Genomic DNA, 16,097 nt, shown 5'->3' with positions numbered 1-16,097 from the left:
CAAGAGTCTACCCTGGCCTATCCCAATCCAGGGAAAGTTGGCATCTGCAGAAGAGGTGCACTTACTCAGGTCACTGTTCCCGACTCACTTGTCCAGGGAAAGAGGAAAGGAAACAGAACAAATTCCTCACCATCCAGGTAACACACTCTGCGTCCCTGGAGAGGGGGGTTAGGGTAAGAGCACGAGTGTTTACTAGAAGATCTCTTCTCATTCATTCTGGGGGAGAGAGGAGTAGTTTGTGCCCTCCATCTGTTTCAGTTTGTCAGGTTCATATTGTTAGATGTATTTTTCTGAAAATTAGTTGAACTAAACTACTACAATATTTCGCTTTTTTCACAATAGAAAAGAATGTCATTCTTGTCATATGACATCTTAAAACTTTTGACTTTTAAAAAATTGTATCTTTAAAGAGCATTTACTGTGGCCTTGTGCAATACCATGTTTCTTTGGATTAAAAAAAAGCGGAGAGTAAATACTTCAGACTTCTTGAATGTCTTCCTGATGTTTAGCTCTCCCGATTCATCGTTTTATCAGTCTCGTCGTTTATTCCTCACTCGCTATGAGGAAGGATTATACTGGATATGGTTAGCATGTGATCTTTTCCTTGGAAGACCTTACAGTCTAATGGAGAAAACAGATAATAACAGAACCATGGAAAGAGTGTTTTTGTTATGTAAATGATGGAGAAATTCATGAGAACAGATGATTTATTGGAGAAAACATTGCTTCTGTGTCAAAATACGAAGATTCTGTGAAGTTTTGAAAATGGAAATCCTATTTCTTTACCAATTTTCTACCATTCTCATGGAAGTGGTAAACCTTACTTGGTCAAAATTTAACTTTTTAAGTATAATTTTTTAGTTGTTTGCTCTTAGTTTTATGCCATCAAAGTATTTTGGGGGAAAAAATCTAACATTACATTTTTCTTTTATGAAGCCCTTTTAATTAAAGGATGAGTGGCATTATACTGCTACCTTAGAGTTAGCAACTAGAAAGTGAATATTCATTAGACGTCTTCAGTGGCAAGCAAAGGAAGTCTTTATTCATCACTCACTAAAATTTATTTTCATTAATGAGTCACATATGAGCAACTACAGGCTAAAAGCGAACTCTGTGTGTGTGCACATACAGACACATAGAAGGCATCCCAGGCAGTGGGAATAACACACTCTTTAGTCAGACCAGCCTAGGTTCATATTCCCCCTCTGAGTAACCTTGGGCAAGTGCCTTCATCTCTCTGACCCTTAATTTCCTCCCTACCTATAAGTAATACCTACTTCATGCAGTTCTTTTAGAGAAGATGCTCACAATCTTTCTAAGTCCACAACCTAAAGATTAATCCTCAAGGTCTTTTGAAGCCTAGAATGTAAAAGAAATCTTCAAAAAAGAGTGGGCCAAGCATATTTTAAGAAATAACTTAGTGCCAGGTAGCAAGCTGCCTATAAAATGTGAAGAACAAGGATAATAAAAATAGGATACTAATAGTATTCTAATACTAATTTTGATACTATGGTTCAAATCTTCCTGACTGAAAATGCAGAATTGTTATTTATGGGGTAGAATCTTAAAACCACTTAAGTGTACAATAAGAGGATGGTGGGTAAACAACAGGACATTATGGGAATGATTATGGTTGTGAAGAGTATAGATAGGATAAAACAGTTCACGTGTTACAGCAAAAGCAGACAGTATGTATCTTGTAAGTAAACTTGGGTTTTAAAAATGTGAAGAACTGAAACGCACCAATTAATCCCAATGATTGTTAGAGTAGTAGAATTATGAGTGTGGTTCTTTTATTTTCCCAATTTGTCTGTACCATGAGATTGCTTTTATAAGAAGGGAAATATGCAATATAGTCATACCTCATGGAACATAAAGTTTCTTCTCTGTAGACAAAACAGAAAGTTTAGGTTCCTTGTTAATGCTTGGTTGCGTTATTCGGACAACCAAAGAAACAGACCGTTAGTCTTGGTTCTTTGAAATACGTACGCATCGGCCTTTGTTGTTTTTCTGTCAGCTGTCGTAACTCGACTAAGTCTACCATGTTGACTGGATAAGAGAACTAGAAAATTCAAATTAGTGTATCTTTTTTAAAGCAGTGTTTTTCTTCGTTTTAATGTTACAGATTTATTTGAGGTTCCTAGATTATCAAATGGAGCACTCAAATGAATGCAAGAGAAACTTCGTTGCGGTCTATGATGGAAGCAGTTCTATTGAAAATCTGAAGGCCAAGTTTTGCAGCACTGTGGCCAATGATATAATGCTGAAAACAGGAGTTGGAGTGATACGGATGTGGGCAGACGAAGGCAGTCGGCTTAGCAGATTCAGAATGCTCTTTACTTCCTTCGTGGAGCGTAAGTAAATGATTCCTATAGCACTGAGATCGTTTACATAGTTTTCGTTCATTCAGAATACTATCTTGATCGTTTCCTTTTGACAAAGACTGCGAGTCACAGATGGAGAAATAACTAAGTCTTAATCCCTATTCTCAAGGAGTTGACCTTCATGGGTGAAAAACATGTTAATACATAAATTACACCACTACGTTATTATAAAGGTGTAAACACATGACAGGCAACACAGAAAGTGGAGTCTTCTCTCAAGATTTTCAAAATTATACATAATTATCAGTAGTATTAATTCAGCTTGGTGACTAATTATGAATCCACCAAACCATGCTCACCAAAAATTTAGGTAGGCTATTTTTTTTTGTTTTTATTTTTTAATAATTGTAAGTTTATAAAAAGTTATAAAAATAGTACAGAATTCTCATATGCCCTTCACTCAGATTCCCCTGTTACCATCTTACACACCAGGTGGAACTGAAGATTAACACTGATGCAGTATTATTAACCGATTTAGAGACCTTATTCAGTTAGCACTAGTTTCCCCATTAGTGTCCTTTTCTGATCCAGGATCCCAGGTTGCATTTGGCTGTCGTGTCTCCTTTAGTCTCCTCCGTCTCAGACTTTGATGTGTTTGAAGAGCGCTGGCCTGTTATTTAGTAGAATGTCCATCAGTTTGGGTTTGTCTGATGTTTTCTCATGGATTCAATTGAGGTTATGCATTTCTGTCAAGAATCCCAGAGAAATCATGTCATATCTTTCTCAGCGCATCACACCAAGGAGGTAGGGGTGCGTCATGTTCTGTCTTGGGTTAACTTTGACCACTTCTTTAAGGTGCTGTCTGCCAGGTTTCTCCACTGTGAAGTTACTAATGTTTTCCTTTCTAATTAGTGAGTCTCTTTGAGACCACGCAAATATACTTTTGCTCACTAGTTTTAGCATGCTTTAATGGTTTCTGCCTGTCATAGTTATTACTGTAGTGTTACCTAATGACGGTTTTCTGTTTCCGTCATTCCCTCTACATTTAGTAATTATAATTCGATTGTGAGGAAGAGCTGTTCTTTTTCCTCATTTCTTTATTCAGTTTTTTTATCAGTATGAGCTCATAGGTATTTATTTTATTCCATTGTTGTATATATATTCTATCATCCTGTATTACTGACGTCCTTTTGTTGCTGAGTCCCAGCTCTGGCCATTGGGAGCCCCTTCAGGTTGCCTCCTCTATCCGTTTCATGTGCCCATTATTTTTTTTAATCACTTCCTTCCTTTTTGTTACCACACGATGAACCAGGCTCAACTTTTGTTTTCCCTGCCCCAGTCCTGGAACCAACCGTATTTCCAAGAAGTCCTTTTCCTTCTCTTATGGTGAGAAACCTGGCTCTAATTATCCACGATAGATTTGTCCAATCGCAGTATACACATAAAGTAATTTTAGAGTTTCTAACACATATCCCTGTTAGAAATTTCCTAACAGAGACATTATTTGTGTACAGTTCTTTTTGTCTTTAGTCTTACTGTCAAAATATGGGTTTCCAGTTACTTAGGTTGGTTGTTTTCCTCTCTCCTTTCCTTGTTGTTATGTCACGCATTTGTAATACACTTAGATTCATTTGTGACTTTTTATTTCGTGTTCCCCCCACATCATGGTTACTTTCAATTGTTCCTGTTTTTAGAATCCCTGGACTATCACCATTGTTTCCAGAGAGCTATATGAAAAAGCTGTAGTCCAAGTACCCTTGGCTCGTGTCTCCACTGTCCTGGCCCCCTTCCCCCATCCTTTGTGCTCCATTCCTGCCCATGTTTTGTAGGCAACCAATCACATTGGTTCCTGCTGTATCCTCCTTGTATTCCTTTTTGCGTAAATGAGCTGCTATGTGTGTATTTCCTTATATCCTCTTTTTTCTTACATGAAGGAAAGCAGATGATACTCTTTGCACTTTGCTTCTGTCACTTAACAGTATATCCTGGAGATCCCTCCATATCAGTTCATAAAAATCATCCTTATTTTTTTTTTTTGAAGAAAGTTAGCCCTAAGCTAACATCTACTGCCAATCCTCCCCTTTTTGCCAAGGAAGACTGTCCATGAGCTAACATCTATGCCCATCTTCCTCTACTTTATGTGTGGAACGTCTGCCACAGTTCACTTTTTTATGTGGTAAGGTATGGGCCCAGCTTCGTTCTTTTGCATGTGGATATACAGTTTTCCCTGGACCATTTGTTGAAAAGACTGTCCTTTCCTCAGTGGTCTTGGCACCCTTGTTAAAAATCAACTGACCATACACATGAGAGTTCATTTTGGGGCTCTCCTTTCTATTCCATTGGTCTTTATGTCTGTCCTAATGCCAATACCAACTGATTTGATTGTTGTAGCTTTGTAGTAAGTTTTGAAATCAGGAAAAGTGAATCTTTCAACTTTGTTCTTCTTTTTCAAGATTGTTTTGGCTATCAGGGTTTCTTGAGATTCTATGAATTTTAGGATAGGTTTTCTTATTTCTGCAGAAGACCACTGGGATTTTGATCACCATCACAGTGAATCTGTGGATTGCTTTGAGTAATGTTATCACCTTAACAATATTACATCTTCCAATCTATGACCCAGGATGTCTTCTCATTTATTTGTCTTCTTTAATTTCTTTCAGCGATGTTTTATACTTTTCAGTGTACAAGTCTTGCATCTCTTTCATTAAATTTACTGCTAAGAATTTTATTCTTTTTGGCATAAATGGAATTATTTTCTTTCCAGTTGTTCATTGTTAATGTGTAGACATGCAACTGATTTTTGTGTGTTGATTTTATATCCTACAACTTTGCTGAATTAGTTTATTAGCTCTGTGTGTGGTGGGGTGTGTGTGTGTGTGATCTTTAGGATTTTCTACATATAAGATTGTGTCGTCTGCAAATAGAGATAATTTTACATTCTCACTTCCAATTTGGATGCTTTTTTGTTTCCTTTCCTTCCCTAATTGCTCTGGCTAGAACTTCTAGTACTATATTGAATAGAAGTATAGGTGAACATTCTTGTCTTGTTCCTGATTTTAGGACAGAAGCTTTCAACTTTTCAGGCTGGCCTGGTGGTGTAGTGGTTAAGTTCACGCGCTCTACTTCGGCAGCCGGGGGTTTGATGGTTCAGACCCCAGGTGTGGACCTGCATGCTACTCATCAAGCCATGCTGTGGCAGCATCCCACATACAAAATAGAGGAAGACAAAATAAAATAGATGTTAGCTCAGGGCTGATCTTTCTCACCAAAAAAATAGCAATAATAAGCTTTCAACCTTTCACCATTGAGTATCATATTAGCTGAGGGGTTTTCTTATATGGCCTTTGTCATGTTGAGGAAATTTTCTTCTATTCCTAGTTTATTGAGTGTTGTTCTCATGAAAGGGTGTTGAATTTTGTCAAATGCTTTTTCTGATTCAGTTGAGATGACCATGTGGTTTTTCCCCTTCGTTCTGTTAATGTGGTGTACTACGCTGATTGATTTCCCTATACTCATGTTCCAAGAATAAATCCCACCTGGTCATGGTGTATAATCCTTTTTCATATGGTGCTGTATCTGGTGCTGATAATTTTTTGAGGATTTTTACATCAATATGCATGTGATATGGCCTGTAGTTTTATTTTCTTGTAGTATCTTTGTCTGGCTTTGATATCAAGGTAATGCTAGCCCATAGAATGAGTAAGAAGTGATCCTTCCACTTCAACTTTTTGGAGAAGTTTGAGGATTGGTGTTAGTTCTCTGTAAATGTTTGGTAGATTCACCAGTGAAGCCGTCTGGTCCAGGGAATTCATTTTTGTCAGGAGGTTTTTTGATTACTGCTTCAGTCTCCTTGCTAGTTGGAGATCTATTCGGATTTTCTACTTTTTTATTCAGTTTTGGTAGATTGCATGTTTCTAGGAATTTGTCTGTTTCATCTAGGTTGGCAGTTTGTTGGCGTACAATTGTTCTTAGTATTCTCGTCTAAACTTTTCTATATCTGTAAGGTCTACACTGATGTCCTCACTTGCATTTCTAATTTTAGTAATTTGAGTCTTTTTATCTCTGTTTCTTTCTTTTTGTCTTAGTCTAATTAAATAAAGTTTTGCCAGTTTTGTCAATCTTTTCAAAGAACCAATTTTGGTTTTTTTTATTTTCTCTGGTTTTACTATTCTCCGTTTTTCTTATCTTTGCTCTAATCTTTATTATTTCAATACTTCTGACAAAGGCATAGAACTTCGAGTTTAGTTTGCCCTCCTTTTTCTAGTTCTTTAAGTTATCGATTTGAAATCTTTCTCCTTTTTTAACGTAGGCGTTATAGCTACAAATTTCCTTCTTAGCACTGCTTTCACTGCTCCCTGTAAGTTTTGTTATGTTGCGTTTTCATTTTCATTTGTCTCAAGGTATTATCTGATTTCCTTTGTGATTTCTTCTCTGAACCACTGGTTGGTTAAGAGTGTATGGTCTAGCCCCTGGGGCTAGTGGGAAAACCCATGGTCCCACAGTGGCCACAGGGAGAGTCTCTGGTCGGCCCTCGTGGAGAGACCCCAACCACCAAGCACAAAGACTGGGCAACCTAGGAGCAGAAGTGGTGTGACTGGGTGAGCTACCTGCCAGCTGCATTAAACACCCACAGCTCTGCTGCAGCCCCGAGGGGCAAGTGGGATCCAGTGGGACCATGCAAGTGGGCGGAGACAATCTGGACCCCCAGCATGACTGCTCCTCGGTCCAGGGGGATAGTCCAGAGTCCCACAGCTGCCCCAGGGAGAGTCTCTGCTGGCCTTAGTGGAGAGGCCTCACCCACCAAGCACAAAGGCTGGGCGACTTAGGAGCAGACGCGTCATGGCTTGGTGAACTAGCTGCTGGCTGCATTAGATGCCCATAGCTCTGCTGCAGCCCAGAGAGGGCAAGTGAAATCCAGCAGGACCAGACGGTGGCAGAGCTGCAAGTCTGGGCAAACCAGCTCCCAGCTGTCGTGAAAGCCAGTAACACCACTGCAGTCCCTAAAGAAGGAGTGTGTCTAGGTCGGTCTGTGGGAGTAGGCACCAGCAGCCTGAAGCCCTCATGTGCTTGTTCCCACAGTTGACGGGAGACCCCACAGGGCCACTGTGGTCCCAAGCAGAGGCCCAGACTCAATCAGGAACAGCTAACAGGGATCCTGGTTGGTGCAGATTCCACACCTGCTGCTCCCTCCCACCCCACCCCCGCAGTGGCAGCAAGTGGAAGCAGTAACCAAACTCTCTCTCTATGTGGAGGCGCAAATCCACGCCATCAAGCAATATGAAAAAATATATTAAATCTCCAGAGCAAAAGGAAAATGACAAGTACCCAGAAAACAATCCCAAAGACACAGAAATCTACAACCTAAATGACAAAGAGTTCAAAATACCTATCAATAAAGAACTCAATGAGCTGAAAGAGAATACAGATAGACAACTCAACAAATTCAGGAGCTACATCACAAAGAGCTTAATACTATTAAGAAGAACCAATCAGAAATGTTGGAGATGAAAAATACAATGGAGGAGATTAAGAAAATTCTGGCCTCCCTGAACAGTAGAGCTGATATTATGGAGGACAGAATTAGCAGTTTGGAGGATAGGAATGTAGAAATGCTTCAGATAGACGAGGAGAGAGAACTAAGACTAAAAAGAAATGAAGAAACTCTCTGAGAAATATCCGACTCAATTAGGAAATGCAATGTAAGGATTATAGGTATCCCAGAGGGAGAAGAGAAGGAGAATGAAGCAGAAAGTTTGTTCAAAGAAATAATAGCTGAGAACTTCCCAAACCTGGGGAGAAAGCTGGAAATCTATGTGACAGAAGCTAATAGATCCCCAGACTATCAATGTAAAAATTATCAATGTAAAAAGACCAACCCCAAGGCATATAGTAGTGAAGTTTGCAAAAGTCAATGACAAAGAGAAAATACTAAGGGCAGCAAAGCAGAAGAAAATAATCTACAAAGGAACCCCTATCAGGTTGTCAGCAGACTTCTCAGCAGACACCTTCCAGGCTAGGATGGAGTGAAATGATATATTCAAAACTCTGAAAGATAAAAACTTGCAGCTACGAATACTCTATCCAGTGAAACTACCTTTCAAATATGATGGAGAAATAAAAAATTTCCCAGATAAAAGTCAGGGGAGTTCATCACCACAAGACCCCCCCCCCCCCAGCCCCCCACACACACACACAAGAAATGCTCAGGAAATCCCTCATACCTGAAAAAAATAAAATAAAAGGAAAGGGGTTACAAGAGCCTGGGCAAGGAGATAAGTAGAAAGATGAAATCAGAAAATTGCAGCTCTCTATCAGAACAGGTGAGCAAATGCTTAAGTATAACATTAGAGATAAAGGGAAGAGAAACACCAAGAATAAATATAATCATGTCATTTTAACCACAAACTTACAACACAAGAAGGAAAAAAGATGTGATGGTAAGAACCTAGAAGGGGAAGAAGAAAAGGTTGGAGCCAGGTTAGTCTGCGAAAATCACAGGCTATCAGAAAATAGGCTATCTCATCTATGAGATGTTTTATACCAACCACATGGTAACCACTAAACAAATAATTAAAACAGAGACACAAATTACAAACAAGAAGAAAACCAACATAGAAAACAACCTAACTGAATTGGTAGTCCAAAATTCACAAGATGAGAAACAAAGGAAATGCAGGAGAACTGGAAAATGAGCAATAAAATGGCAGCATCAGACCCCCACTTTTCAATAGTCACACTAAATGTAAATGGATTGAATTCTCCAGTCAAAAGACACAGAGTGGCAGGATGGATTAAAGCAAGGCCCAACAATATGCTGCCTCCAGGAAACACACCTCAGCCCCAAAGACAAACACAGACTCAGAGTGAAGGGATAGAAGATGATAGTCCAACATAATAGTGAACATGAGAAAGCAGGTGTCACCATACTTACATCAGACAAAATAGACTTCAAGGCAAAATAGGTAAAGAGAGACAAAGTGGGGCAGTTTATAATGATAAAAGGGACACTCTACCAAGAAGACATAACACTTGTAAATATATATGCACCCAACACAGGAGCACCAAACTACGTAAAGCAACTGTTAACAGAACTAAAAGGAGATATCAACAACCATATGATAATAATAGAGGATCTCAACACCCCACTAACACCAATGGATAAATCATCCAGACAGAAAGTCAACAAGGAAATTATAGAATTAAATGAAAAACTAGACCAGTTGGACTTAATAGATATATATAGAACACTCCGTCCAAAAACAGCAGGTTACACACTCTTCTCAAGTGTGCATGGAACATTCTCAAGGATAGACCATATGTTGGGAAACAAAGCAAGCCTCAACAAATTTGAGGATTGAAATAACATCAAGCATCTTTTCTGACCATAATGCTATGAAACTAGAACTCAGTTACAAGAATAAAGCTGGGAAAGGGGCAAAGATGTGGAGATTAAACAACATGCTATTGAACGACCAATAGATCATTGAAGAAATCAAAGGAGAAATAAAATGTTATCTTTAGACAAATGAAAATGAAAACAGACCATACCAATTCGTTTGCGATGCAGCAAAACTGGTCCTAAGAGGGAAATTCATTGCAATACAGGCTCACCTCAATAAACAAGAAAAATCTCAAATAAGCAATCTCAAACTACACCTAACAGAATTAGAAAAAGAAGAACAAACAAAGCTCAAAGTCAGTAGAAGGAGGGAAATAATAAAAATTAGAGCAGAAATAAGTGAAATCAAAACAAAAAAGACAGTAGAAAGGATGAAACAAAGAGCTGGTTCTTCTTCAACAAAATTCACTAACCCTTAGCCAGGCTCACTAAGAAAAAAAGAGAGAAGCCTCAAAGAAATCAAATCAGAAATGAAAGAGGAAAAATCACAACGGATACCACAGAAATACAAAAGAGTATAAGAGAATACTATGAAAAACTATATGCCAACAAATTGGACAGCGTAGAATAAATGAATAAATTCTTAGACTCTTACAACCTCCCAAAACTGAATCAGGAAGAAACAGAGAATCTGAATACCTATCACAGGTAAAGAGATTCAAACAGCAATCAAAAACCTCCCAAAAAGTAAAAGTCCAGGACCAGGCGACTTCTGTGGAGAACTCTACCAAACATTCAGAGATGATTTAGTATCTGTCCTTCTCAAACTGTTCTAGAAAATTGAGGAAGATGGAGCACTTCCTAACGCATTTGATAAGGTCAACATCACCCTGATACCAAACCTGACAAGGACAACACAAAGAAGGAAAACTACAGGCCAATATCACTGATGAACATAGATGCAAAAATCCTCAACAAAATATTGGCAAACCGAATACAGCAATACATTAAAAACATCATGCACCAGGATCAAGTGGGATTTATACCAGGGACACAGGGATGGTTCAACATCCACAAGTCAATCAACATGATACACCACATTAACAAAATGAGGAACAAAAACCACATGATCATCTCAATAGACGCAGAGAAAGCATTCAACAAGATCTAACATCCATTTATGATAAAAAAAAAAAAGTCTCAATAAAATGGGTATAGAAGGAAAGTACCCCAACATAATAAAGCCCATATATGACAAACCCACAGCCAACATCATACTCAATGGGGAAAAAACTGAAAGCCATCCCTCTGAGAACAGGAACAAGACAAGGGTGCCCACTCTCACCACTCTTATTCAACATAGTACTGGAGGTGTTGGCCAGAACAATTAGGCAAGAGAAAGAAATAAAAGGAGTCCAAATTGGCAGTGAAGAAGTGAAACTCTCTTTGCAGACGACATGATCTTATATATAGAAAACCCTAAAAAATCCATTGGAAAGCTACTAGAAGTGATCAGCAATTACAGCAAAGTTACAGGGTACAAAATCAAGTTACATAAATCAGTAGCATTTCTGTAACGAACTTAACAGAAAGAGAAGTCAAGAACACAGTCCCGTTCACAATTGCAACAAAAAGAATAAAATATCTTGGAATAAATTTAACCAAGGAAGTGAAAGACCTATACGATGAAAAGTACAAGACTTTTCTGAAAGAAATTGATGACAACATAAAGAAATGGAAAGACATTCTATGCACATGGATTGAAGAATAAACATAGTTAAAAATGTCCATAGTACCTAAAGCAATCTACAGACTCAGTGCAATCCCAATCAGAATTCCAATGACATTCTTCACAGAAATAGAACAAAGAATGCTACAATTCAGGTGGGGCAACAAAAGACCCTGAATTGCTAAAGCAATCCTGAGAAAAAAGAACAAAACTGGAGGCATCACAATCCCTGACTTCAAAATGTGCTACAAAGCCATGGTGACCAAAACGGCATGGTACTGGTACAAAAACAGGCACACAGATCAATAGAACAGAACTGAAAGCCCAGAAATAAAACCGCACATCTATGGACAGCCAATCTTCGACAAAGGAGCTGAGAACATATAATGGAGAAAAGAAAGTCTCTTCATCAAATGGTGTTGGGAAAACTGGACAGCCACATGTAAAAGAATGAAAATAGATCATTCCTTTATGCCATTACAAAAATAAACTAAAAATGGTTCAAAGACCTAAAGGTAAGACCTGAAACCATAAGGCTTCTAGAAGAAAATATAGGCAGTACGCTCTTTGACATCAGTATCAAAAAGATCTTTTTGGATACCATGTCTTCTCAGACAAGGGAAACAATAGAAAGAATAAACAAATGGGACTTCGTCAGACTAAAGAGCTTCTACAAGGCAAAGGAAAACAGGATTGAAACAAAAACGGAACCCACCAACTGGGAAAAATTTTTGCAAATCATATATCCCACAAAGGGTTAATCTCCATGACATATAAAGAACTCACACAACTCAACAACAGAAAATCAAACACCCTGATCAAAAAGTGGGCAGGGGATGTGAACAGACACTTCTCCAAAGAAGATATATGGGTGGCCAATAGGCACATGAAAAGATGCTCATCATCACTGATCATCAGGGAAATGCAAATCATAATGCTCTGAGATATCACCTTACACCCATTAGAAAGGCTAAAATAACCAAAACAAGAAATAACAAATGTTGAAGAGGTTGTGGAGAAAAGGGAACCTTCATACACTGCTGGTGGGAATGCAAACTGGTGCAGCCACTATGAAAAACAGTATGGAGATTCCTCAAAAAATTAAAAATACCACGCCAGCAGCAGCAGCTCTGACTGCCCATGGGTCCTGTCCCCATGCTGTTCCACACTATTCTCTAAATAAAAGAGCACTACTGCCAGAAAAAAAAAATTAAAAATAGAAATACCATATGACCCAGCCATCCCACTACTGGGTATCTATCCAAAGAACTTGAAATCGGCAATTCAAAGAGACCTATGCACCCCTGTGGTCATTGCAGCATTATTCACAATAGCCAAGACCTGGAAGCAACCTAAGTGCCCATTTACTGGTGATTAGATAAAGAACATATGGTGTATATATATATATGTACACACACACACACACACACACACACACACACACACACACAATGGAATACTACTCAGCCATAAAAAAGGATAAAATTATCCCATTCACAACAACATGGATGGGCCTTCAGGATATTAAGTGAAATAAGCCAGATAGAGAAAGACAATCTCCGAATGACTCCACTCATATGTGGAAGATAAACAAACATGTGGACAAAGAGAACAGATTAGTGGTTACCAGGGGAAAGGGAGGGTGGGGAGGTGGGCACAAATGGTGAAGTGGTGCACCTATAATGTGAATGACAAATAATGTACAACTGAAATTTCACAAGGTTGTAAACTATCATAACCTCAATAAAAATAAAATAGAAAAAAAAGTTTGTAGTTTAATGTATTTGTGAATTTTCCACTTGTCTTCTGTTATTGGTATCTAGTTTCATTCCATTGTGATTGGAAAAGATACTTTGTATGATGTGAGTCTTTTAAAATTAAGATTTGTGTGTGTGTGGCCTAACATATAGTCTATCCTGGAGAGTGTTCCATGTGCACTTGGGAAAAACATATACTCTGTTGTTGTTGGGTCAAGTTTTCCATATATGTCTGTTAGGTTCAATTGGTTTGTGGTGTTGTTCAAGTCCTTTATTTCCTTATTGATCTTCTCTGTGGTTGTTCTGTCCATTACTGAAAGTGGGGTATTGACGCTTCCAACTATTATTGTAGAACTATCTAATTCTCCCTTAAATTCTGACAATGTTTGCTTCTTATATTTTGGGGCTCTGATTTTCCATCCATTGATATTTATAATTGTTATATCTTCTTGGTGAATTGAGCCTTTTATCAATGCACAGAGTCCTTCTTTGTCACTTGTAACAGTTTTGACTTGTCTATTTTTGTTTGATATTTACATCACCACCCCAACTCTCCTTTGGTAACTATTTGCATGGAATATCTTTTTCCATCCTTTTACTTTCAGTCTGTACTGTTTTTACTTTTAGATCTATGGTGAGTCTGTAGTCGCACAGTATATAGTTGGGTCTGGTTTTATCTCTGCCTTTTGAATGGAGAGTTTAGTCCATTTGCATTGAAAGTGGTTACTAATAAGGAAGGACATTCCCTTTCTGCTATTTGTTTTCTGTATGCCTGATAGCATTCTTGTCCTTTATCTCCTTCATTTTGGCCTTCTTTTGTGTTCAGTTGATTTTTTCCAGTGACGTGTTTGAATTTCCTTTTGTGTGTATTTAGATATTTTCTTTGTGGTTACAATGGACATTTTTGTCTTTTTATGAATTGCTTAAGTCTTTAAAAATCATCTTTGCTATTTTGTGAGCACCTGGGAACTTTTTCATATTAAAAGATGTTGTAGGTCATGTGTAGACACTGACCTAGCTTAAAAGTAGAGAAACTTTCATGAGAGATTTTAGGAGTCTTCCCTTAAACTCCTGATAATTCTTACAAGGAGAAGTTGGTTCTGCTGCCTGTGTCCTATAAAAGTCCAAGTGACTTGTCAGTACCTCCTAATATTTTGTTGATTTTGCTTATCCTAAGTGCAGATCATATTACGTTAGCTTTGACAAAAAACCTGCTTTCAAAAATACCACTGTATTGGGCCCAGCCTCATGGCCTGGTGGTTCAGTTTGGTGTACTCCATGTCGGCGGCCCGGGTTTGGTCCTGGGTACAGACTTACACTACTCGGTGGCGGCCATGCTGTGGCAGCAACCCACATACAAACTAGAGGAAGATTGGCACAGATGTTAGCTCAGGGCAGATCTTCCTCAGCACTAAATAAATAAAATAAAATGCCATCATGTTTTTTACTTGGTTTGAATGACTCTTAACTGTGATCTACATTTGGGTAGAGCTGATTAGCCTCTCTGGTCTCTTTCCCATATGGTCATCTCCCATATGGAGAAGATTTCCATTTATTTATTTATTTGGAGAAAGATTACCCCTGAGCTAACATCTGCTGCCAATCTTCTTCTTTTTGCTGAGGATGATTGGCCCTGAGCTCATCTTCCTCTACTTTATATGTGGGACACCTGCCACAGCATGGCTTGAGTAGTGTGTAGGCCCGCACCTGGGATCCCAACCAGCGAACCCTGGGCTGCCAAAGCAGAGCTCGTGAGCTTAACCATTAGGCCACTGGGCCACCCCCAAAATTTCCGTTTAAAGAGTCATCCAAACGGGCCAGGTGTAATCGAGTGTGTATGTTTGCATCACATGTATTCTAAAAATAAGTAGTATATCTTACCTATGGTCCACGTGAGAGAAACAAATATTTTAGCTTTTGTATCCTGACTGATGAATATGGTATAATGATAAGCTGTGTGATTTTTGCAAAGCCAAAGTTTGTAAATACAAAGGTATGACAGTAGGATATTATCTGACATTTTTCTTGAGAAATTTGAGAATTAATGATTTTTCAGGTCCAGCCCCGTGGCTGAGTGGCTAAGTTCGCGCACTCCGCTTCGGCGGCCCAGGGTTTCACTGGTTAGGATCCTGGGCGCGGACATGACACTGCTCATCAGGCCACGCTGAGGCAACATCCTACATGCCACAACTAGAAGGACCCACAGCTAAGAATATACAACTATGTGCTTGGGGGACTTGTGGAGAAAAGCGGGAAAAAATAATTTTTCACTTATAAATTCAAAATACTATATTATTATGCCATGGATTCTATAAAACCCTGATTGTATGTGACCATGTCCAGGCTTTTATGTCCAACTTGATGAGTTGCCAGAAGGTCGGTTGGGTTATGCAGCCTATCTAGCCAGCCAGCCTTTCTCCCTGCCTTCCATTCATTTGTTGAACGTTTATCATACGGGTACTGGGTCTGCTGTGAAGATAGAAAAATGGATGAAACAGTCCCTGTCCCAGAGGATCTTATGGTCACTTAGGTGAGATGACATATGCAAATAAGGCAAATACAGGATTCTCTATGACAAAGACCATTTGAGACAGAAAACAGAGTGCCTTCTTATTAAATATCCTAGTCAGTTCTAGCAGGTGCATCAATTATGGAGAAGGAGTCCTTGAGGGTAGGGCCTTTGAGTTTATCCTTGAGGGTAGGTGGATTTTAGAAGGTGGAAGTGTTAAGTGAGGTTGTTATCTCCAACAGAGGCAATAGGATGAACGAAGGCATCGACCCAGAGCTGATCTGGGCCACAAGGAGTAGTGGGAGAGGGAGCAGAGAGTTGAGCCAGGAAAGGCACATCAAAGCAGAATTCGAGGGCTTTTCGATTAAAGGCTGTATCAGACTTCATGTTACAGGCGTGGGGAGTTCTGCAAGGTTTCCTGCTACAAAACACCGTGGGC

General features: G+C 38.9%; 1 protein-coding gene across 1 annotated transcript in view; it reads left to right on the top strand.

Annotated features, from left to right (window-relative positions):
• The window catches only part of NETO2 (neuropilin and tolloid like 2), a 48,033-nt gene that overhangs the window by 21,810 nt on the left and 10,126 nt on the right, over positions 1–16,097 (top strand). The window contains exon 7 of the mRNA XM_046683077.1: positions 2,126–2,354. Coding sequence (XP_046539033.1) covers positions 2,126–2,354 — 229 coding nt within the window. The remainder of the gene's footprint in view (positions 1–2,125; positions 2,355–16,097) is intronic.

This window comes from Equus quagga, chromosome 13 (genome assembly GCF_021613505.1).
Source record: "Equus quagga isolate Etosha38 chromosome 13, UCLA_HA_Equagga_1.0, whole genome shotgun sequence".
Classification (NCBI taxonomy): Eukaryota; Metazoa; Chordata; class Mammalia; order Perissodactyla; family Equidae; genus Equus; species Equus quagga.
The sequence above is the reverse complement of the archived record's forward strand: the minus strand, read 5'-3'. Positions and strand labels throughout refer to the sequence as shown.